Here is a 24,891-nt window from a genome sequence, read left to right on the forward strand (position 1 = left end):
TCAAGCTGCTGATCATTTTAGCAGAAACATCCAACTAGCAAGTATCTGTCTTGTTGCCAGAATGGAGGCTGAGGGTGCCTGCTCCTTGTCTAGAGTTAATGGTACAGGGAACTAGAAAATCAACTCAACCGCCTCCACCACCTCGCAAACGAGGTATTTGTCTACAGGAAGAAAGTAAATATATCCCCTATAAGCAACTAACACCCAAACCAACTCTCATCCTTTCCAGCTTGCCAGACCCTCCCACCTTTACTGTACCCTGTGCCAAAGTCTCCCACTTTCCTTCAACTACTTCTGCAATGCAACATTGTTAATACAAAATCCTGCAGCATCATGCAAACTCCAAATTTAGGAACAGCATATGTTGAAAACACATGCCCATAGAAATTTAAATTGAATTGAATATCAACATAAATAATATGAGATATAGTGCACTGCTTGGACTCTTTTTTTCCACTCATTTCATTCATAAAGGGCTCTGACTTGAAAAAAAATTTAAGCACCTTCAGCTAACTTCAGTGCATTATAACATTTGGAATGCTAGGCCATTGTCCTGCAGAATACATAGCATGCTGCTACAGTCCCGCTGGCCAATTTAAGAGCAGAGTTAATTGATTATGAAGATAATCCAACCTAGTACTACAGTGACTGCAACATGGGGCCCTCCAGAATGAAGTCTTCACAATGGAAAAATTTGGGCAGATGCCCAAGATTCCAATAGGCGGATGGGGAGATTTTATATTTAAATTCTTTTAATATTGTAATACCAAATGAGTCATTTACTGGATCTCGACCTTCACTTTTTGTTTTTAATGGGCTGCAGAAATCCAGAGAGATTCCAGTTTTCTATACTATTTAAACCTTCCTACTCCTTTCCCCTTCATTTTTCCAAGGAGTTAAAATTTTCTTTTCTTTTTTTCTTTTTAACTTCTGCTTCTGTATACTGCTGATCCAATAACTTCTCATACTTTATGGAGTGTGTCTTATTGCAGGTCTAAATGATCTCTTAAACCAGTGTGTTAGTTTTATTATGCCTGTATTCTCAACAGTAAAAGGGAGGAGGGGAAGCTGCATAAAAGCAATCCTTGGATACTGTTACACTGCTCCCTAGTGACCTCTTCCTAAATTACAAGATGCTTTATTTTTTCCACAATATTTGATAAAATATCCAAGTTCTGCTGGTAGAAAAACATTCTATATTCCATATAAACACAATAATTATGCAAAAAACAAATCTAACTCAATGCTAGGTAGTTTCTTCTTAATTGCTCCAAACTAAGCTTAGTAAATAAAATACAAAATAATCTAGTCCTTCAGGGGCAAAATTTTACAAAAGCACCTAAGTGACTTAGGAGTCTAAGCATTTTTGACATTCAGAGGGACTTAGGAATCTTTGAAAATTTTACCATATATCTAATGTCAGTATAAGGGTAAGGGTTTGTCCCAAGAATGTTAAAGTCTTATAAATACGGTACACTTTGAACACTTGTTTTAACATCTTTAGTAAAGGAGATATACTATAATTTGTATGTCTCCAGGAGTCATTCACTAGATTTTATATATAAGTATGTATACACCTATAGGGAAATGAAGAGGACATTACACAACAGGCAAAAAGCAGTAGCTACTTCAAAAAATCTTATTCTCCAAATCAAGTTAACAAGAGAAGACAAATGTTTTTATAACACCCAAACAAAAACAGCCTTGATGGACTGGCATGCCTATTCTCTATGCATTTTCTATAATGAAATTAGATATTGAATACTCTTCAATTAATCCACTACAGAAACATACTGTACTAGTTAGAACAGACCATTAGCAGAAAAAGTGCCAAATAATAGATACATAATTACTTCTACTTCCACACTGAGTTTACCAAGTATTTTATGGACTACATCAAAACTGCAATCTTTATCCTGTCATGTTAGTCTTAGATTGAGCGTAAGAATGTAGCAAGTTGAGATACAGATCTTTAATATTGTGCCATAACGATTAGCTGCTCATGAATACTGGTCAAATAAACATGTCATATGTTTTATTTCCATGAAGAAAATGTTTTACACTAAAATGTGCCTTCATATGACGCAAATAGCTACTTAAAATAAATGGGAGACATGAGATTTTAGTACTCTAGGCTAAACGTGCACAAAAATAATTGGGTATCTTTTGTTTGTTTTGTTAAAAAAGGAAAAATACAAATACCTGAGACTAACTAGAGCCAAAGGATGAATGCCCCAGTGCTACTGCTGCACTGCAGCAATTCAGAATTTAAACAGGCTGATACTGTCCAGCGTTGACTAGTCTGGCTAATGGGTAATCAGGGCCACATGTCACTTCAGATGCTGTACTGTAGCCATAAGCATTCTACCGAAAGGTCACAGCTGTACATTACTGAAATCGAAGTAATTACAGAAGCCAGAGGACCTGCTCCCTTGCTCTGCATAGCACTTTGGATCCACATTGCTCCAGCATCTGACTTCCAACTGAGGAACCCTTGGGGCCACATCTAGTATAAGAGTGAAGATTGCCTCTTCCTAAAATCTGTCACTGTAAATAGGGCTAAGACTTTATTCTCTACCCATTAAGCTGATTAACATTTCTTAATGAAAATATATCTGTAAAAACTGACTCTATAAGACTGATAGCGAGTGACAGCCTCTCCCTGTAATCCAAATGTACAAGCACTAATACGTCATCCTTATCCTTTAACAGAGATTGTAGTTTACACTTTAAAATACCTTTCTGCTCAAGCAGTTAGGTCAGTACTACAGTGGGCAGGACTGGGAAATAAAATATACTTTTGACATATATACCACATTGGATATATAGTGCATCAAACAAAATCAATTTAATTTTCAGTAGGCATTTCAGGATTCCAACAGCTCCACTTCCAGATTTCTTCAACCTGACACAGTAAGGGGGACATAGCAAACGGCACAAATTATAAACTGCGGTCAATTTTCTCCTCATCCAACTTTGAGGTTTTTATACCTGGTTCAAATAACTCAGAACACAGTGCAATCAAGTCTACAACCTCATCACTACATTAAGCCTTTGGTACTGTTAGTGGCGACAGCTAATATGTGGTCAATTAGAAAAGGAAAAATGCAAAAGTCAGCAGCAGCAGAACTGATTTAAGAGGCTAGATCTTGCACACAGCCATATAAGTACCCCACCAGTTATCGTACTAGATCCCTAGCTAAACAAGCTATTTTCTGAGCCTTGTACCTTTTCCCTCCTTTGGCACATGTTCTGAACTATTTCAGAAGCTAAGGAATTCACCTTTCATTAGACATGATTGCAGCCACACTACCCACAGTAATTGGGATAATTAAATCACATTGGAAGATTCCATTCAAGTGATGACTTATTTCCAGGGCCTGCTCTAATTTGTCTAGCGGCACCTTAACAATTAGACAGTAAGCAACACTGAAATTTCAGCAATGCTGGATCTCTACTGAAAAATTGTTCATTACCACTACCAAAGTGAGTAGCTCATATTCTTAAAGCAATTGATTTAAAAGAGAAATACCCCAGAAATTTAGAAATGTGAAAAAACCTGTAAACATATCTGTGTTCTGTATAACTTTAATTTATATTAACAACAATGTATTAGTGAGGAATAGTAACCCTGCATGATGTTCATGTTTAAACTGTGCTTATAAAAATATGCAACTGTCTTCAACTTCCACAACTGTTAAGTGCAAAAGAAAAATAAATTGATTGCTAAACTACAGTATCAGGCTGTCCATTAAACTCAAATTATAGGCTCACATTAACAACTTTAAATCAGTTTGCACCTGATGCAAGCAAACTACACAGGCAGATAACATTTTGACATTCTTCTCTGTTGGTGTACATTGAGATAGGTACATAGCATGGGGTTAAATGGGTCAAAAAACAGAACATCTGAAGGAAAGAAAACAAAAAGACATGCAATTATGAATACATCATGAGCAAAAATAAAAGCAATTCTTAAGTATTAATGGTACATCAAGCTAATTCAAGCAGGCTAAAGTAATTAGAGAGACATCCTGGGGCAGAACACAGACAGTACAATACTGTGCTGCCAAGAAATATTAAAATAATCATTTTCAGTTTCACTGATAAAACTATTTTGATGTTTGGTAAAAGAGAACTACATCTTAATGAGGAGATCTTTTAAAAGACCTATTGTACTTTTATAAAAAAAGCCTTCACACAATTTTTCCTACTACCAAAATATATATAAACAGCCTATGACCTGTAAAAGTTTGTCACAGAATACCACACAAAGATAAAACCCATTTTCTTTTATTTAGAGCAGTAATTTATGGCCTGATTCTGCCATCCTTACTCACACTGAATAGTGCCCTATCTCACAGTAATCCCATAGAAGACAATGCAGAAGAGCAGCAAAACCAGGCTTTTATTCATCATGTTAAAAAAAAAACCCTCAATTTCGATTTAATGAAGTTTGAACAATTAGTAAGAGAAGATGACCAAGCAAAAATAACTTCCAATGAAAATCACATAAGAGAAAGTCTGAACATAAACACATCAGACAGACCAGATTTATGGATCTTAAGGAACTGAGAGAATTAGATGCATTTATTATACCACAAATAATCACTTTTGAAAAATCACCAGTCACCATGAGGATACTGAACAGTAAGACTAAAGCAAACAGAACAGATTTCCAAAAAAGATAAAATTAAGCTGTCCTGACCATTCAAATTTCTACAATTCAAATTTCAAAGAAAAATAATTTTGAGAAGAATCATTAACAACTACCTAATCCTAGAAAATACCATTGATATATTAACAAAGCAACAAACTTATAAAGAATAGATTTTCCGAGTCAAGAGCAAAATTTCCATTACATTAATAGAACATGCTAGTTGCAATATATTTGGATTTTCATAAAGCATGAGATACCATTTCACAAAATTTTACTTAAAAAAATTCAATTTGCTTATTGACCGAAACAATGAAGTAGACTGAAAAGTGGCAAAAAGATCATCAATGTTTATGGGTCAACAGCAGCCGATCCGGCTGTGTGAGAGTATGCAGGCGGTTAACGCAAAAATCAATTTTCCGTCCAGTCTTACTTAACAATATCTGAATGAAGGAGCAAACAGCGCTTTACTGAAGTTTGCAGATGAAATTTAATTAGGAGGATTTACCAACATCTGTCAAGGCAGAAAATACACAGGAGAACAAAGATATTTTTAAAAGGTGGACAAATAATAAAATTAAATTCCAACTGGAAAAGATGAAATAAACCTAGGGTTGCTAGTGGGTAGGAATTTAGAAATTCTGAACTTGAATTTATGTAGCCTAATTTCCTGATAGTGGAAGTAACCTGGTAGATGACTATATTCCATCACCTATACCCACAAATATTTGTGGGTGCAAATTTACAGGTCATTTTTAAAATATGACTCGAATTCTAACATGGGAGCTCCAAACCTAATGCTAAAATTTTTTATTTACTACCAATTCTATAATTCTATTCTTTATACAATGCTTACTACCATGCGCCATTACTGGAAAATCTAAAACAGAATGACAGGACAGCAATAAAGACAAGGAAGAAGTAGGAGAATAAGAAAAAAGGTGACTAGACAGCACATATTCATCTGTATAATATATAGTGATGATCATAAACACATATTAATACAAACAACTAACAGTTGTGAAGGCTTATGAGATATCTAATAGAGAGTGTTACCTACCCCCATCAGCTTAACACAAAGTGATAAAAATCTACAGTAACTCCTCACTTAAAGTCGTCCTGGTTAATGTTGTTTCGTTGTTACGTTGCTGATCAGTTAGGGAACATGCTCGTTTAAAGTTGTGTAATGCTCCCTTCTAACGTCGTCGTTTGGCAGTCGCCTGCTTTGTCTACTGCTTGCAAGAAGAGCAGCCCATTGCAGTTAGCTGGTGGGGGCTTGGAACCAGGGTGGACCGGCAGCCCCACTATCAGCTCTCCACTCCCTTAAGTTCCCTGTGCAGCAGCTGCCTGCAATTCAGCTGTGTCCCTCCCCCCACTGCCATGTGCTGCTCCTGCCCTCTGCCTTAGAGCTGCTCCCCGAGACTCCTGCTTGCTGTACGGGGGGCTGGGGGGGAGGGAAGGAAGAGGGGGGCTAATGTCAGGGTGTCCCCCTCCCCCCTGCACCCTGCTTACCCATCTTCCATAGAGCAGGGGGGACAGACCAGGACTCAGGACAGAGGGAGCTTGCAGCAGCTGCCTCTCAGCAAGCTGATCTAATTAACAAGGCAGTGTATTTAAGGGAAATGCGCATATCTCCCTCCATTCCTGCTGCCTTGTGTAGAGAGAGAGTTAACCCTGGAGGGCTCAGCCAATTGCTAGTTCATCATTTAGCAGTAAGGGAAATATCCCACCCTCTGACTCCTCCACCTCAACCAAGCTTCACAATCATCACTGTGTACCAATATTAAATTGTTTGTTTAAAACTTATACTGTGTGTGTATATATTGATATATATATATAATTAGTCTTTTGTCTGGTGAAAAAAAATTCCCTGGAACCTAGCCCCCTCATTTACATTAATTCTTATGGGGAAATTGGATTCGCTTAACATCGTTTCGCTTAAAGTCGCATTTTTCAGGAACATAACTACAACTTTAAGTGAGGAGTTACTGTATATGTAAAATCCAAGAGGAGATATTTATTGAACTGGTGTGTTTTACAATTAATTTTGGTACCCATAAACTTGTCTTATTAATGGCTCCATTAACCAGTTTCCTTACATACATTCTGGTAACTTGCTGCATGCCTGAATCATACTGTGTACAGTACTTTCTGAAGACTGCTTAATTGGTGAAGATTTTGCAAAAAAAGGTCATGTTTTAAAGCCCGTTTGTTCCATAGATACAGAGAAATTGTTCTACCACCAAATTTTATTAGGAATTACCACACTCATTAGGTTATCACTCATCAGGTACACAGTTATGTTAGGTACAACCATCAAATCTTTCTTAAAAATTGACATTCTACAAAGGCTTCAAGCATCAAGTCAAAAACTTTTAATTAAATAGAATTTTAAAATTGTAACTGGGCCATGAAAATGTTTGCATGCCTACACTGGATCAGAGCTTAATCTTATTGCTACAATACGCCTTCACTCATCCCATTCTCTCCTTGTTTTGTTTTTTTTCCTATACATGCTCATCATAGGAGGTCCCTAAAATTAGACTTCAGGTGTGGGATAATGTATTCCTGTTTTGTAAAGTGCTTGAACAAACAGTAACTACCACCAGCACCACCCCTCCCCGATTACTACTACCACCACTACCCCTCCCCCACTCCCACCCCTCCCCCACTCCTCCTCCTCCTAATATTGAAAGTGGCCTGGGTGAGGAATGATGGAGGGTGGGAGTCCAGGAGCTCCTTGGTTCTAATCCTGTTTATGTCACTTATTTGCCATGCTGCCTTGGACAAGTCACTTCAAGATCTGACATGGTAAAGTAGTTCAGCACATGCTTAATTTTAAGCATGTGAACAGTTGTACTCAAGTCAATGGAATGCTTAAAGTTAGGTGGGTGTTTAGGTAACTTGCAGGATCGGGGCCTCAGACTCTTCATACATAAAATGAGGATAATCATTCTTACCGCCACCTATTTCAATATCACCAGTGGGAAGCACAGGAGAGAAGGGATAACAACAAAGTCTGTACAGAGTTTCGACTATACAAAGTGCTATATAAAAGCTAATAAAACATTAACACAGCATGTTCAAAACAGCTACAAGAAGCTAAAATTTTCCATGTCTGCCATCTCTCCACCGAAAATCTCTTACAATGGGCAACCTTTTAGACATTTTAGTGCATTAGTAGTGACACATTGTGGGCACCCTCAGTAAATTAGGTCAGAAGTATACATACAAAATTAAATAGCCCCTAACACCACCTGCCATCCAGTACAGAAATTAAAATAGAACACAATATATTTTAAATACAGGACCTTTCAAAAATGGTTGATTTTCCTTACCTATTAAATATGGCTTCACAAAACGTTTTTTGTTCTTCAGCCAAAAAGTAAGACGGTGACAAAGACACAAAATAATTGCATAAGATTTTCCTCATTACACACATTGATTTTCTCAGAGCACTAATGGGAATTACTCAGGCATATTCCTATAAGGATAAAACCCTAAATCTTAAGAAGACTATTCCCCTCCCCTCTTCCCCTCCCCCCCCCCGTAATCATCGTTACATAAGGCAAAGCACTGGCATATGGTATCATAAGACCTCTTCACTTTCAAGGAACTGTAATTTTGTTTCTACAGAATCACTGCATCATTTCATAAAGACTAAATTGAATCTGGTGTTTCCCACAGCTGTAAATCACAGGTGAATCATATTTAATCTTGGTAACTATTTCCCCGAAGATGTCTGAAATCAGTTAACCAATTGGCCATTGATCAGGATTTGTATTACCTGCCATAAATTTTTCTTTTTGGCCAAAAGTTACCTCTTCTTTTATTGAAGTCAATGGCACAACTCTCACTGACTTCAATGAGAATACAGGCTGCTGTCCTAGTCTGAAAAACACTTCACTTTTTTATGTATAGGCAATTCTATGCCACTCAGCATACTGAACGTTTAAAATTCACCACCACTTCACATATTCTAACAATGTTTTCCCACAGTATATTTACTCCTTGTATTCACTACATAGCATCACTAACATTATAGGAGAAGGCCACAGTATGTAATAACCAGCTCATCCAGTACAAATATGCACAAGTGGAGGAGTTGTATCACTGTATAATTCCACAAGTTCCATCTCCCAAGAGTTCCCTGAGAAATGAGAGGGGATGGAATCCCAAAAGTTTTTAGGGTATATGTAATGAAAAATAAACTGCAGCTAATCGCAAACAAGGACATTAAACTTTTATTTTTTGCACACAAAATCTTAGAAATTAATCTTTGATACAGGGAATATGAAGAGAACACAATGGATTTCTCCTCAATACTCTAAGAACAACGTGGGTAAACAAATTGTATTAGCTGAACTATTAAGAATAAAAATAACCTCTCCATTTGGAATTTAAACCAAGAGCAATTCACTTCAGTACTTCCACTTACAGAAAGTCTGTTTGGTCTATTTTTCCTCACTTCTTTTGCATGTACACCACTTACGCTAGTTTACACCATACGCCATTTTTGGTGGTATGTAGTGTCCACACCTGCGTAGCCACCCTAACAGAGGTATAAACAGCAGTGTAGCCAGTGAGTAACGGCTCAGGCAAGTGAAGACACATGAAAGGTGTGGGTATGTATGTACTAGCTCAAGCAGTGCCTTCCTATCTACACTGTTATTTTTAGCAGTGTAGTGTGCTGCTACCTCCCCACTGATGGAGCCTTTCTCCACCACAGAGGAAGGCTCTGGCACTGGGGAGGCAATGGAGAAAGGCTCGGGCAGCTCCCCATGGCTGGAGCCCTGACTCACCACAGGGAAACATTCCTGCAATAGGGAAAGGCTCTGGCAGGGGAGGGGCAGCTGCGACACACGGTAGCGTGGACTCGGCCTGCTTTTCACTGCAGCATGTAGCTACACATATACTACATGCCAGCAAAAGTGGTATGTAGTGTAGACATAACCATAGACACTTATTGATGAGATGGCATCTCATGTAAACTATGGTTCTTACAAGAGAAAACCCAGAGACTAGCACATGGCAGAGATCAGGAACTTCAGGAAATAGTTTTAACTAATTAAATTTTTTTCTTTAAAAATTAGAATAATTTTTGTAGTGGCCAGTTTACAGTTGGGGATAAAGTAACGTATTGATTAGTACAGTGGAAGATAGAAGATGCCTCAAATATACACAGTATGTGGAACTACCACTAGAGGGAGCACAGAGACTTGTTTCATACACAGAAGACATTTAGGAACTGCATATTTCTTTTCCATTTTTTGTTTTATTTTGTTTATTTAGCCATTGTGTTTTCCCTTCAGGTACACAATGGAGCTTTTTCCAGGAGTAACTGTCCAAGTAAACAATTGTGAGTCAAGTTACATATTTAGTGTTTTTCTTCCATGCTGCATTAATTAGTTGGAACATCTTCTCACACTAGTCCATAAAGTCACTACTCCCTGTCTTTTAAATCCCTCCCTAAGACTCAATTCTACTCTGATGGCTAGGTGAAATTGCCAGTTGATAACAGTTATGTGGATGCCATGAGAGAATTTTAATACTGATCTTATGCATTTTATTTATATCATCAGATTTCATATTCTACTCTCTTAATTTTTAAAAATGTGTTTAGTTTTATCTTTATTATACATGTCTATTAAGTGGGGGTAATTACATATAAGATTACCCACAGTCACACAACTTCAGTGTCTGTTATATAGTATACCTGTATGAAGACATTTCTTAAGTAGATATAAATATAATCTGCATAAATAACAAATGTACTCATGATATTATGGTTCTAATGTATTGTTTCTTTCCAACCAGGAAGGGACTAAACCCAGCAGCTGGAGATAACTGGAGTACAGAAGGCTGTATGTGTATGCACAGTGCTGAGCAATTCCCAATGGGACTCTAGGTGTTACCAAAATAAAAAGCTCAACCAGGATTAAATCTTCTGAACTATATAGCAGGCAGTGGTCATTAACCTGGAGAACACTTTGGTTACAGTATGCTGTGAGATACCGAGTAGAAAAAAAAAATCCATCTTTACCATCTTGGAAGACCCTTTCCACATTCAGCCCGTAAGTAGCACAGGTTTCATAGTAAGTGCATCTCTTCAAATCGTTCGACAGCTTTCTTGCTCTGGCATCATCAATAACACGTGGATTATTAGAGCTTATAGCATCTATAGTAACAGCATGCAGAGAGGGGAAAAAAGCAACAGCATTAGCAGTTTTATCGTGATAACAAATCCTGTATTCAACAGCAGCAGTTTATATTTACAAAACATCCTATGCCTACAGAGCCTACAAGGTGCTTAAATGTAATCCTAAAAACAAATTCATACAAAAAACTTTATAAAGAGACTAAAGGTTGCACAGATCAGCAAAAAAGCCAGGTACTGTCAATTTAAGATTGCATAACCGTAACTTTCCCTTTTTGCATATAATACACATCCAACACAAACTGCTTTTTATATAAATTCTCTACCTTCTAAGACATGTAAATATCATAAATTTTCCTCTGCACCCATATACAATACATTTAAAGGGACAATGTTTCCTCTAGTAATATTCCACAATAAAAGTATTGTTCAGAGGTGCATCTTGGACTCTTCTCAGGAAACACAGGAAAAACAGAGTCCTATTATCAGTATTTCTTTTTTTCAATGATTTCTACTATATTGTACTTTTAATTGTGACCTAACAAGCTGTCTTAATAAAGTTAAGTATTACTTAACTAGGTATAGGCAGCAGCAGTTAGGAGACCTCACTTGCACACTTCACAAGTCGGCCAGTTCCCTTTTCTTGACCACTACACATCCAATATACAGCAGCCCTTCTTACAACCACTGCAACTTGAAATAGTCCTCAGAAGCCTTTGCACAGGTCTGGGCATAGGTAAATAGCCCAGTTTACTGCAAAATTAAAGTGGCTATGCATACATGTATTGCCCATCTTTCCTTAGATTTACACTTAGGGCCTGATCCAAAGCCCATTCAAGTCAATGGATTTGGATTATACCATTAATGAGCTTAGTAAACACACGTTCTGTACATGCTCAAAATGCCATTTTAAAGGCCAGAGAAATCAAACCCATTTTCTGATGCAATAAGGCATGCAATACTCCTCAGTGAGGACTATTCTCCATGCAAATCTCAATACTAAATTATCAGGCATTTTAGCTGTAGGGCTGATCTGAATAGGTTGCAAGAATTATTTTATTATAGGAAGAAGATTACCGGTTTCCTTCTCTTTGTGTTCAAAAAGACTGAACCATTTTTGCTCTAACTTTCAAAAACCACTCACCTATGGGCAGAGATCATTTCTGGAAAATTTCATCCACAAAGATCAAAATGTCAGTTAGTAATGAGCAACTGAAAACAGGGGAATGTAACAGCAACTGTTATGCTATCTTCAATATAGTGGGTTGCAATCAATGTCCTATTGTAACATAGTACATACATAACTGATAACATTTCCCTCTGGAAATGTAAACTGAAGTAGTTGATGGTATCCGAGGAAACATCTAAGAATTCAAGAGTAATCACACTAAAATCTTTGGAGTAAAGAAACAGATGTCATGGAGAAATGAATTTCACACCTTAGGACCCAACACATGACACTGACTTAAAACAGGATAGTGGTATTCCTAAATAGCAGCTGATTGTAGATATCCATTGATGCTCCCACAGGACCAAACAATAGATTTTATCAACACGCTTGAATATAAACAATTAACATAATTAGAGAGTCATTGAGAGGATTAACTCTTGACTGTTCATAGCAATCATATTATACAAGCTATTACTGATGTTCATCCTTCAGCTTCCAGGATCAGAAACCAAACTGCTGCTATAGTATAATCCTCATAATAAACCATCACCTATGTGTCAGGATTTCCCAATATTTTGAAGCGATATGATTGTACTCACATTGTCACCTTGTTCAGCTCTCAGAACTCTGAGAAATGCCAACTGACTAGGAAAGTGGTTAGTTTAGTCCTGATAAAAACTCCACTACAGCAGAGTGTTTTACATTGCAGTTCTCACCTGTACCACTTACAAACTAATACTGTGTGAAATTACACACCTCTTCCTCACGAGCTATATGGCCCCAATTCAGGAAAGCGCACATGCTGAAGTCCCATTAATTTCATTGACTATTCACATTCTTAAAAGTTAAGTACATATTTAAGCGTTTTGCTAAATGAAGGTCTATATTACCTTTATATCTCATATGAAAAAAGAATCCAGCACATTTTGGATATAATCAGCTGCTATTTAGGAATACATATATATAAAACCTATATTTTTATATATACATTTGTGAATTCTGTATACTAAGCTACCACCTTCATGATGATCCTCATTCATTTCACAGTGGGAAGATGTAGTTATCCCACACAGGTAATGAGAAGATTCGAAGAGGTAATTTAGTGAGTGCAGAAAATTGAAAGGAATAATGTAAAGGGTTTTTTAAAGTGTTTATTCATGGAACAATTGACAGAGCAAGGAGACCTAATCATAATGTATGTATTGTTTGAAACCGCAATTTACTTTAATAGGGTTTTTAGCATTAACTTACCCCCATTATAAGGACTAGTTAATATTGTAAAATACTTTGAGATGTATAGCACTAAAAGCCATTACAATTCAGACCAACACACACAACGATAAAATTTTCCTGTTTCCCATGGCAGCTTATAGTAACAATGCAAAAACTGCAGCATCACAAAAGTGATCAGAAAATGTACCTAAGATTCAGCTACAATTTATTTAGTAGAAACCAATGAGGTTTCCATGAGATAAAATCTCATCTGAACTTGAATATAAATTGCCATTACTGTGAATACACTTGGCATTCCTGTCTGAAGTATATTACTTCGGTTAATGTTTCAAACATTTTAAATCTTACATGTGCTGTAAGGTACCAACTGAAGCATATTGGTTTTTATACTGCTATCTATTACCTGACATAAAAGGTAAAAACAAACATGTCTGCTTGGAAGCAAGTCTAAGGATTTTTCTTTGTAAAACCAGCAGAGGGTGCTGAAGGCATGTGGACAATAAATGCTTCTAAAATTAGCAGCATCACTTAAAATGATATTTTGGTGTCAAAATCTGGATCTCAATTTCACCTGGAGATGGGGGAGAAAATATCCCCCTCTATTTTCCACCTCCATATTCACAATGGGGAGATGATTCACCTTTGGTTGCAGGAGCAGCAGCGGGGCAGACACTAGCATTTTAGGGAAATTTCACTTCAGAGATCATTTCACAGCTACCAGTCTAATAGCTATGATTAGTGGATCAGTAGCAGAAACCAGTCAGATATAATCGACACCATAACATTAAAAAGGACACTGTCACCTTGACGTGGAGCTAAGAGTGATGCCCTGTATTATCCTTGGCTCCTGCCTCTCTACCTCCCACCCCTGCTATCATTAAAATTCTCCCCTCCTTCTCTGTGGCGCTCTGGGAAAGACCTATACAAAACTTCCAGCACTGACCACCTCACTGTAAGGGAAAACACTGAAAATGGCACACAAAGCAAAGAAATCCTGAACAAATATCTTTCCCCTCTAACCTTTCTCTTACAGTAATCTTAGGTGTTAAACATTGTGAAATGTTTAAGTTGACAGTGTCCCTTTAAGCAATTCACTTCCCTTTTTGACTGCAGCTTCTTCTGTTCACCCTAGGATTTTTGCCCCCCCATCTACTTCCCCCTTTTATCTGTCACCTGCTTCCGCCTTATTGCCTTGTTACTATTCTTTCCCCTCCATGTTCCCCCTACTTCCCAGGCTTCACAATGAGCAGCTTTGGTTTCAGAGTTTGCAATCCGGCACTGGGCTGTCAAGCCACACCCTGTCACCAGGCATTGTCTTAATTGGCAAAAAGACAACATGAGGAAGCAATGAAGCCCTAGATCAGCATTAAACCATCCCCAACTTCTCACATTGCTGCAGGCTAGAGGGGAAGGGGAGTCTGAAACCACAGCTGAAAACGCTGAGGAGAGGGGGAATAAGTACCTAACTTTCATGAGAGGATCTGAAATTGCGCCCACCTTCAGGGCTTGCCTGTCCTGTGATAGCCTAAGGCTATTGCTGTTCTAGCACTGTTGCTGCAGGATAGCTTTTTCCTAAATGGGGTGAAGTAGAATTGTGGGGTTTCTTTTTAAGTGACACAAAATGCAAGTGACTGTGCAGCAAATCTAAAATAACGAGGATTGAGGTTTGGCCTGTATATGGGAACCTTCATTTTTTATAAATATTTATAGCGGAATGATTGCCAAGTCTTATTTTCTCTTGGGGTTTTTTTGTGATTTAAGGGCAATAAAGGACTGGTCTATTCTGGATCTTTAAGCAATTTGAGTCCCATCCTAATTTAGGTCATGATCCTGCAAATACTTATGCATGTACTCAACTCAGATCATGAAAACTGACTTGTCAGAGTTAGGAACACTGTAAACTATCCCAGAAGTTCAGAACAGCTATTTTCTGTTAACATCTGGAATGTACTGCATTTTATCAACCAAGTGCCTGGAAATATCAGTTATGCCCCCAAAAAGGTTGGTATGAAAGGAAATCAATCAAGTTAAGTATGTTTGTCTTTAAAAAGAAGTTCCAGAACAAAATTGTCACCCTAAAGACACTTTCAGACAGGTAATCAGCCAAAGATAACTGAATATGAAGACAGCAACTAGAATACCAGTATCATCTTAGAGATGTTATAATCAAGACTGCACTTACCCTGGGTTCCCACTAGTACCATTGGGATTTCATTAGTGTTACGATAGTTAGCCATACGACTGTAGTAGTGGTAAACTGTCTGGAAGCTTATTTCGTCTTCCAAGCTGAAGACAAATATAACAGCATCGACCCACATGGCAAACTACAGAGGGGGGAAAAAAGGGGGAGGGGGCAGGAGAGAGAGATATTCAGTGGGAAAGCAGTGAGCAGTAGTCAATAAAATTAATGGGATTATCCTGTGTTGAAGGGAGGGGAGAAAGAATGCTGCATTTGGGAAATCTAACCATTAACATTATTAACTCTGAACTTGCTTTTTAATTTTACAGGGAGTTTGGTGCATATGAAGGTGAGGGATTAATACACGCATTATAAGATTGGCTTGAATCAGACAGAATCTGGGAGACAAAATGTATGCTATTAATTCTGGGTATATTCTAAGTAGTAACCGGTTTATGTTACATAGAAAAATTGGGAATGAAATGAGTTTGCCTTTGCACTTGTGAACGATAAGAATATTTGAAAACCGGTATCTAGAAATGAAAGGTTAGTGCAAAAACCTATCATGTTACTTTCCGTTCATCCTATATATATATAGATATAGATATATATGAAATCAAAATAAATATTTTTGAGAGAGAGAGAGAGAGAGTGAGAGAGAGAGAGAGAGAGAGATTTCTTAACTAACATCAGCACTGACATTAAAAGCACAACATTACATTCAAGAGTTTACAAGTTTACCCACTAAATTTCAGATCTGAGCAAAATCTCAAATATTGCTTGCATTTCTTTTATATTCTAAAACTCAAATTTTAAGATATCTGAATTTACAAATGCCATAATTATAGAAGTTTAAGTAAAATGATTATGCCTTAGGTTTTGTAGTGAGAAAGTGAACTGGTTTTCCCTGGTGTCGTAAATCTACTGAAGGAGAGGCACTTCTGTGCCCAGGTAAGGCTTAAAACAACCATATCTGTTGGGGAAATTTCAGATCACAAGTACTTGTTAGAAATATTAAAAGAAACTAACGGGGCAGCAAATTCATCTTGGTTATAGATTGCCAGAGGATTTCTTAAGCTAATAAATAGCATGTGTTTATAAATGTGTCCATTCCAAGACAAATTTCCATCAATAATACAAAGCTAACCAACTGCAACCTTAAATAAGACACATTATCTTTCCATAATTATTAGTCATATTACTATCATACATACAGAACCAATCAAGGCCAGGGCCTCCACTGTACATATACATAGCAAAAAATGCTATGCAAAGAGCAGATAAGGCAAAAAAATAACATCACCTACTTCTTATCTAGCACTTTTCATCAGTAGATCTCAAAGTGCTTTACAAAGCAGGTCAATATCACTATCACCATTTTACAGATGGGGAAATGGAGGCACAGAGGTGAGGTGATTCACCGAATGTCATCAAGCAGCCCTGTGTCTGAGCGGGAATAGTACACAAGTTTCCTAATCTCCAGTCCAATGCTCTATCCACTGGACAACACTGTCTCTATGCTCTCCATAATTAGCATATTCTATGTTTACATCTGTGTGTTATGCATTATTGTTCTCCTGGGTTTATGCCCAATGTTAGTTCAGTATTGCTAACTCTTGCTATTTTAAGTTTGTAATGCTTCCCATTTTTTAAAAGTAGCTATTCCTACGATTACGTGATTATCCCTGTTTACATTTAAAAGTTCCTAACTTTCACGGTTGTGCAAAAAAGGTTGAAAAACCTCAAGGCTCAACGCACAGAAAGAAAATAGGAATCCACGGGTTATTTTTTGGGGTGCGTGTTTCATTATTTCTATTAAAAGAATTTACACAAATTAAATGATTATGTACCATTTGAACACTTCAACACACAAGGATGTCTTTTCACTTAGGATCAAGGTGTAAGAACTGCAAAAACAAATCTTTGCAGTTCTCAAGACAGATACTTAATAAGCCAACCCCCCACAATGTATTGCCAATGCTGTATTGTGCTAATACACAATATATGGCAGGAAATGTTCAACGCTGTCAATGTGTGTGAGCTGAACTGTTGTCAGAACTGGAAGCCTAATGAAAAGCATGAGAGAGGTACAAAAAACTGTGGAGGAAGTCTAGCTGGTGGATTTTAATGTATAATTAATCTCATACCATGGAATCAATTGTATTCTGCCTAGAATTCTTGCTTGCAGCACTGACATTCTTAAAGAATAATCTATGAGACTAATGGTTTCTGTAGAATGTATTAAAATTTCTTGAAACCAGTGTACAATGATGGAAAGTATCAGGGGGTAGCCGTGTTAGTCTGTATCTACAAAAACAAGGAGTCTGGTGGCACCTTAAAGACGAACAGATTTATTTGGGCATAAGCTTTCGTGGGTAAAAACCTCACTTCTTCAGATGCTGGAAATGTATCCATCTATTAATGGTTATGAGATACACCAAAGGAGACTATTTAAAATAGTTCCCTTGGGTCACTTTTTTTGTGTGCGCATGTGCGTGTGTGTGCACGTGTGCGTACGAAGAGAGAGAGAAATAATTTACACAACATCTTAAGTAATTTAATGTTATGAAGGTGCGATGTTAACAGCACTGGAAACTGAAGTCTTTGAAAAACAGTGTGGGTAATGGCAAATTCAAGCGGTGTGCTTCAAATCCCACTGTGGCAGAGAACAGCTCTCTGGGCAGAAAGGACAGTTCAATTTCATGGGCATTCAGTGTCTTGGATGGCACCAAAGGCATCCATTTTTATTTCTTTAATTAAGGTGAACACTTGTTCAAATGAGGCCAAAAATCGCACTAGTAACCTAGAACCTGCATCCCAGAGCAACTATTATGAGCCATCCAAATCCCTCATAACTATTGTGTGGTGTTTTATCATAGGAGACTAACAGTTTTGTGGTAGGCCAGGAAGAACTAAAATCATGGCTGGCAAGCAATGGAAATGGCAATTTATTCACAATTGGAATGCTTTAAAAAGGATGAGGATGAAAAGCAGACTACCACCAATCACTCTGATTTCATCCTTAAAAATGAGATTTTTAAAACTGTTTATGTATTAATTTGGCACAGAAAAAATGCAAAGCAAAAAGCAGTGATTGTCCTTTACTACATCTTTATCATGAACTTTCCTACTTTTGTTTAGTCTAGAATATAAACCTTCATTTTTCAGGGCATAAGCCAAACTCCAAATCGAGGGGTTAGAAAAGAAAGTTCTCTATAGGCAATTTACTCCATAATTGCCAGCTTCAGGATTTTTCACCTTAATCTGAAGCTTCTTGTATTAGACAACTGATCGGATCTGGAACACCAATTCCCAAACTCCAAGTTCCCTTTTCTGCTAGAGGACTCGAATGATGACATCACAATAAGCTGAAACGAGCAGTAGTTGGCACTTAAGAAAGAAGAGACTGTCAAGGGACTTCTAAGATTCACTTTAACTGAGGCAGTGATTCCCAACTTATTTACCATTCTGGGCTCCATATGCACCCCACAATGTGTTATGTGGGCTGCATCCAATACTATCCTTATGGCCCTGAGAATGTCACATGGGCTGCAGCTCTGTGATGATTGGGCCACAGGTTGAGAACCACTGAACCAAGGACTGGGAAGGCTGCAGCACAGGTTTCTGCCTGTTGTGATGTCACATCCCTTTTATTCCTCCAGTAAAAAGAATATTCCTAACAAAAACAAAATAGAAAAACCCTTTAAAACCCAAAACTTTATCATGTCATCATTGTGAATTATAAAGGAGCAGTGAAGGTTACAAACAATATTTTCCTTCAGGTGTTTCACTTCCATTACAGAAATTATCAATATTACCATATATACTCGTTCATAAACCGGATTTTTTTAGTAACAAATGGAAGCACCAGAGAAGGGGGTTGGCTTATGAATGGGTATAGAGAGGGAGAGGTGAGACACAGCCCCTCCCCCCAACAGAGGGAGCAAGGAGAGGCAGCACAGCCAGCAGAGCCAGAAGAGAAGAGGCAGGGCCAGGGCCAGAGCCTCTCCACTTCTGCTCTGCCTCCAGCCAGGCCAGAGACAGCCTTCCCTGGCCCTCCCCAGATAAGGTGGAAAGGGATGGGATGGGGAGAATGTGGGGCTCCCAGGCTAGGGTCATGTGGGGGGTGGTCGCAGGGGTTACTTCCCTGACCCCCAGCTTCTCTCCCCCCCCCCCCCCAAAAAAAAACATTTCCCCACCAGTTGCTGTCCTGGCCCATCAGGGTTAGCAGCTGGCGCGCCGGGACACTTTGTTTACTTAGGTTTACCTCCGTGCCTGCGGACGCTCGAGGTAAACAAACCATCTCGGCCCACCAGCGGCTTATCCTGATGGCCCGGGAGTCAAAGTTTGCTGACCCCTGAATTATAGGGTCGGCTTATGAATGGGTCATAAAAAATTTCCATTTTTACTTATCCATCTTGGGGGGACGAAGGGGGTTGGCTTATAAACCAACCGGCTTATGATTGAGTATATACGGTAATTTGTCCAGAAATAGTAGTTCTATTTATTTTGTGAATTAGATATATGAAAAAAAAATCACAAAAATTTAGATCTTTTCTGTAACAATGTTACATGACCAAAGAGAGATTACTTTTGCATACATATAGTTTGTTTCTACAAAATACTGATTGGTAAACAGGAAGAAAAATGTACATTCTGATACGTATTATGACTTTTATGAAGTGCTTTGCTGGACACAAATTCTGATCATTTCAATCTAATATTTGGTATTTATCTGCCAAAGAATAGTTTTGTAGCAGCACTAGATACAATGAAAACACTGCTTTGGGTGCCATGTCCTAAATTCTGCATCTATAACCACTGTGCGTGTAGTTGTATCAAGTGAACATACTATATGTATAGTATATATAGTGTGTATTATAATCAACTTATTAAATAATAATCTACCAAAAAACTGTTTTCTTGTAGTATGTTCACTTGATACAACTACACACACAGTGGTTATAGATGCAGAATTTAGGACATATATATATATATATATATATACACACACACACACATATATATATATATACACACATATAGGCTCTTGTGAACACATTTCTCAGACAAGTTATTCACACTGAGTGTTAAGTAGTTTGGCTCTCTCTCTTACCTCAACACACACATGTTTACCTCACAAGATCCAAGCTGAATTAAGTAAGCCTGTCTTTTGTTTGCAACTTCCCTTAAGGGCTTCTCCTCTGAGCCTCCTTCATTCCTCTGCCTAACCTCTTCTCTTCTCCTTTGTCTGAACTTCTTCCAGGATGCTTTAATCCTCCTATGGCTAATGGGAAATAGTGGGGCACTGAAACAGAAGCTGCTGATGCTGCTTGCAACACTCCATTCGGCTGTTTGGCAGCAGAGCAGCTCCTGCTGCTTATTCTTTGAAGCTGCTCCATCATTGAGCAGCTGAGGGCAGTGAGGCCAGTAGATTCTATTTAGCAACCCTGCTAATAACCAGGTAAGGGGAGGCAGAGGGTGATCTGTCCTTGTAGCCCCAGACACAGTGACTGTAGCCAGAGTTTCACCATATGTACTAATGCCCATATGAGCACATGCTGACAAAAACTTTTAATGGTTTCAACTTGTATCAGCCGAGAGTATGGGAACCAGAGAAAAATGACCGATCTGACTCCTCTTCAGAGTTATCAAAATTCTGTGTGCAGTAGAACAGCCTTCTACAGGACAAAAGAAGTTAAATAAACGTACAATAACCAAATAGGAAATGCATAAGATTACAATGGTGCCCTATTGAGGCCTGGAGAGCTAGAGAGCCTCACAACACTACAAGGAAGAAATAAGGTAGAAGCAGTAGAGATGAGGCAGAATAAGGGAGAAGGACAAAGATTCAAAAGCAGACACTTCTAACACATTTCAGTGTGAGTACATCTGCTATGATAACATTATGAAAGGACTTCATCGCATACGTCAATCATTTCCTTTAATATGAACGTTTAATAAAAATGTAATGCAGTGTAGTTACCTGGCCAGTGAAGCAGCTTTGTAGCCCTGAATTGTGCATTTGATGGGAGATAAGTCCACATGTTCTACGTTCCTCTATTGTATCAGAGTGAAATTTACAACTTAACCCCTTTTGTAGGTACAAAAGAACCAGTTTTCACCAGAGAACGTTTACTATTGCCCCAGAGACCATCACTATTGATTAATTATATGTAATTTTAAAATACACAGATGTCTTTTCACGTTCAAGTGTATGGAAATTCTCCCCCAAAAAGGTAGATTTAAATGACATCTCCATTTTCCTCAGGCTGTTGGAAAAGGTGGGGCAACGAGCCAGCTTTGCTTTCAGGTTAGGTGACCTGAGCAGACTGCAATATAGCTTGTTCACATCAGGAGTAATATATTCTGCTGCCTTCCTAGGAGGGCAATCAGTGCATTCTGTTTTGAGTTACATGAGCAAGTTTTAATCCATCACATTTACATTCTTAAAGACATGTAACAACCTCCTATGAAAACATCAAGTTTTCTCAACCTACTGGCTTAATTCTTTGCACTTTTTCTTATACCAAATAAGATATAATTTCATTAAAGTTGTTATTCATTTTCATGATCTACAGTCTAGCCTAATAAAGCTCTAAATGCAATGCTCACCTGTGCCTCTGGAGGGCCCCCTTCATCTCTAATCAGCAGCAGATAGCTTTGTCCATCAACTACTATCTCTTTCTTGAATCTCCCACCTGTCACATAAAGTAACTCATTACACAAAAGAAAAAGTAAAACACAAACAAAGGCTTCACTTGTGGAAAATAACAATTCTAAGACTCTCACATAAGAATAATGTATTATGTATTAATTACAAATGTAGCTCAAATCTATAAAGTTTCATGGATGCAAGACTTATTTAGGAAAGCTAATTCAATTACATATTTTTAAGGAGTTATATGTCTGATTGAGAAGCATATTTCAAGGGCTCTATTACACATGCTCCTTAAGAAAATAAGAGATGGTTAAAAATTTTGAGAGCTAGTATATGAAGTAAAGTCATTTTGTCCACAATCCAGATGTGGTTTAAAATAGTAATTTTGGGAAATGCAAGTGTTGACAAAATGGTATTAATCTGAAGTTACATACAATACTGAATTTTCACATTTACCTCATATGCGAACTAAAATAATTAAGCTACATTCACTCTTTATTTTTCCTCAAGAGAAGCCCAGTTCTTAAAAGTCAACATTTAACATTATGAAAATGGTATTCTCTGCTCACAAGTCACAACTGGGGAAAGGGTGCTGAAACACTACACACGTTAGACAGAAGAACTACAATGATGGCATCTCTGTGAGATGTACTAAACTATGAGAGAAGTGCTGTACCATTTACTAACAGGATGAATTAGAGACTTATTTTGGGTTAGCGATAAAATGGTAGAAGCTACAAAACCTTATCTGAAGCAAGAACTATTTCTGGGCTTCACATACATATTTTGAAAGGAAATGGAGTATTGAGTGCTTGTGAAGACCAAGGAACTGGCACTTCAGAAACTGACCTCTTCAACGGTCACAGATTAAATGAGGCATGCAGCTGCACGGAAAGTTTCCTCAACACTGCCCTGGTCAATGACTTCAAGTCTGACCTGCGGGTGAGATAGGGATTACCCTTCCCTTGGCTGAGAGGCATTTCAGGCACCATGCTGTTTCTCATGACAGACTCCAGATAATGCCAGATTACACTTAGGTTTCTGAGCCTGAACCAAGATTAGCAAACCTGGTCCACTTAAGGCCTTAGGATGGATTTATACTCTGCTCCTAGAAGTGAAAGCATTCTTATCTTACTGACTAAGCCACACAAGCCCTCAGCCTCTATGCATAATGCCTTCCAATTAACCCACATCTGAGTTCAACAGGCAAAGATATGCTAATGGTATTATGTTATTGGTATAAGATATGTCTAGTTTTTCCTCTTGTTGTATTAAAACTTAGGCTACTTCCAATTCTTCCTCGTCTTGTTTTTAACCTAATTTCTCAACTCTACCTTTTCTTCATAAACTTATCATACTAGTAAAACTGAAAAATACTTAAGAAAAAATATTTCATACGAAAGTGGACTACTGAAATAAGTGTTCTTATAGAAGAACATTCAACTCAAGTCTTTTGTGCATCATTCTTCACACAACAAAGAGAAAAGGCCAGCAAGCGGAAGCCAGCAATAATCCTTTGAAACGTTTAACAGAACTATGAATGGAATTCAGGGAAATGATACAAAATTAAACACTGGCTACTTCAGACCCACCGTTTCGCCCTTCTTGATTGCTAGAGCAATACAGAATTGCTGGGTTTGCTGAGATTACTGAACAGCTCAGCAAGGTGCAATGCACTCAGTTTTTAAGACAGCTACAAATCATGGAGTAAAAGTGGCTAGAACAGAGCTTTTTCTCTATACGTCTTCATTACATATAGCTCAGAAGCACCAGTAACAGCGTGGGAAATACTGATTTGTCTGGTCATCACACTGTACAAATCTACTGTAGCTCAGAAGATGCTTCTGGTTAGCTGGACTGAGCCTTTGGCTCCCAAGATCAAGTCCCAGACAAAAATCCTTTCAAGTCCATCATTAATAGAATTCTAAAAATAAAATTAAATGGATCAAAGAAAGCAGACCATCTTAGATCACTAAGTCTGAATTTCCATTAATCTCATTATTTTCTTTTGAAAAAAAATATAATAAAGTTTACCAAAAAACACGTAATCGGCTTAGTAAAGAATTAATAGAATTCAATATTGTAAATGCTCAATAATATACTCCTCTGGGGACATGTACATTTTTAAGCTCTAAATAACTGAATGACATGGTAATGTAGTTTGATGTAAAGTGAAGATTCTGAGCAATTGTTGCAGCAGCCCTCAGTTTTCGGCCTTCCCACCTTTTATTAGTAAATACTGGAACTCTGAACAGGCTAACTGTAAAACTGTTAATGTATACCCATTTAAGAAGAGCATCCATCTTACTCATGATCCGTAATTTATTCACTCGGGGTGGGGAGTGGGGGGAAGAGAGAAAGTCTTGGGCCATGTAGATCTCAATGCATTTTCACATAGTCTTCATAGGTTAAAAGACAACCCAGTAAGTGTGTACAGTATGCATGTAGTAAGGAGAAGGTGGCTGCAACCACCAGAGAGAGATTTCACTTATCTGGATTGCCACTTCTCCCTGTCATCTAAAGTGGCAGCTGCAATTTACTAGCATTAAACTGGGAGAACCGAACATCCTTAAAGGTGTCTGATATGTCAAAGATTCATTTTGGGGGAAGCAGAAGTAGGAAATCAACATCTGACAAGGGTAGCCAACTTACTGACCCTCCAAGCTGCATACAACAATCTTCAGAAGTTTGAGAGCCAGGGCGCACCTGCCGGGGCCTAGGGCTTAAGCCCCACGCCCTGGCAAGCATCTCCTGCAGGGCTGAAGCCCCGAGATACCCCTCCCAACTGGGCAGAAGCCAGAGGCGACACATGGTGGAAGCATGTGAGATCACG

General features: G+C 38.1%; 1 protein-coding gene across 3 annotated transcripts in view; it reads right to left on the minus strand.

Moving 5' to 3' along the window:
• AGAP1 (ArfGAP with GTPase domain, ankyrin repeat and PH domain 1) overlaps window positions 1-24,891 on the minus strand; it is a 634,167-nt gene that overhangs the window by 336,271 nt on the left and 273,005 nt on the right. For all 3 annotated transcript variants that reach the window (XM_065412924.1, XM_065412923.1, XM_065412922.1), the window contains exons 4-6: window positions 22,013-22,098; window positions 15,401-15,542; window positions 10,701-10,835 (exon numbers count right to left, since the gene is read on the minus strand). In XM_065412924.1, the coding sequence (XP_065268996.1) occupies window positions 10,701-10,835; window positions 15,401-15,542; window positions 22,013-22,098 (363 nt within the window). The remainder of the gene's footprint in view (window positions 1-10,700; window positions 10,836-15,400; window positions 15,543-22,012; window positions 22,099-24,891) is intronic.

This window comes from Emys orbicularis, chromosome 11, assembly GCF_028017835.1.
Source record: "Emys orbicularis isolate rEmyOrb1 chromosome 11, rEmyOrb1.hap1, whole genome shotgun sequence".
Taxonomy (NCBI): Eukaryota; Metazoa; Chordata; order Testudines; family Emydidae; genus Emys; species Emys orbicularis.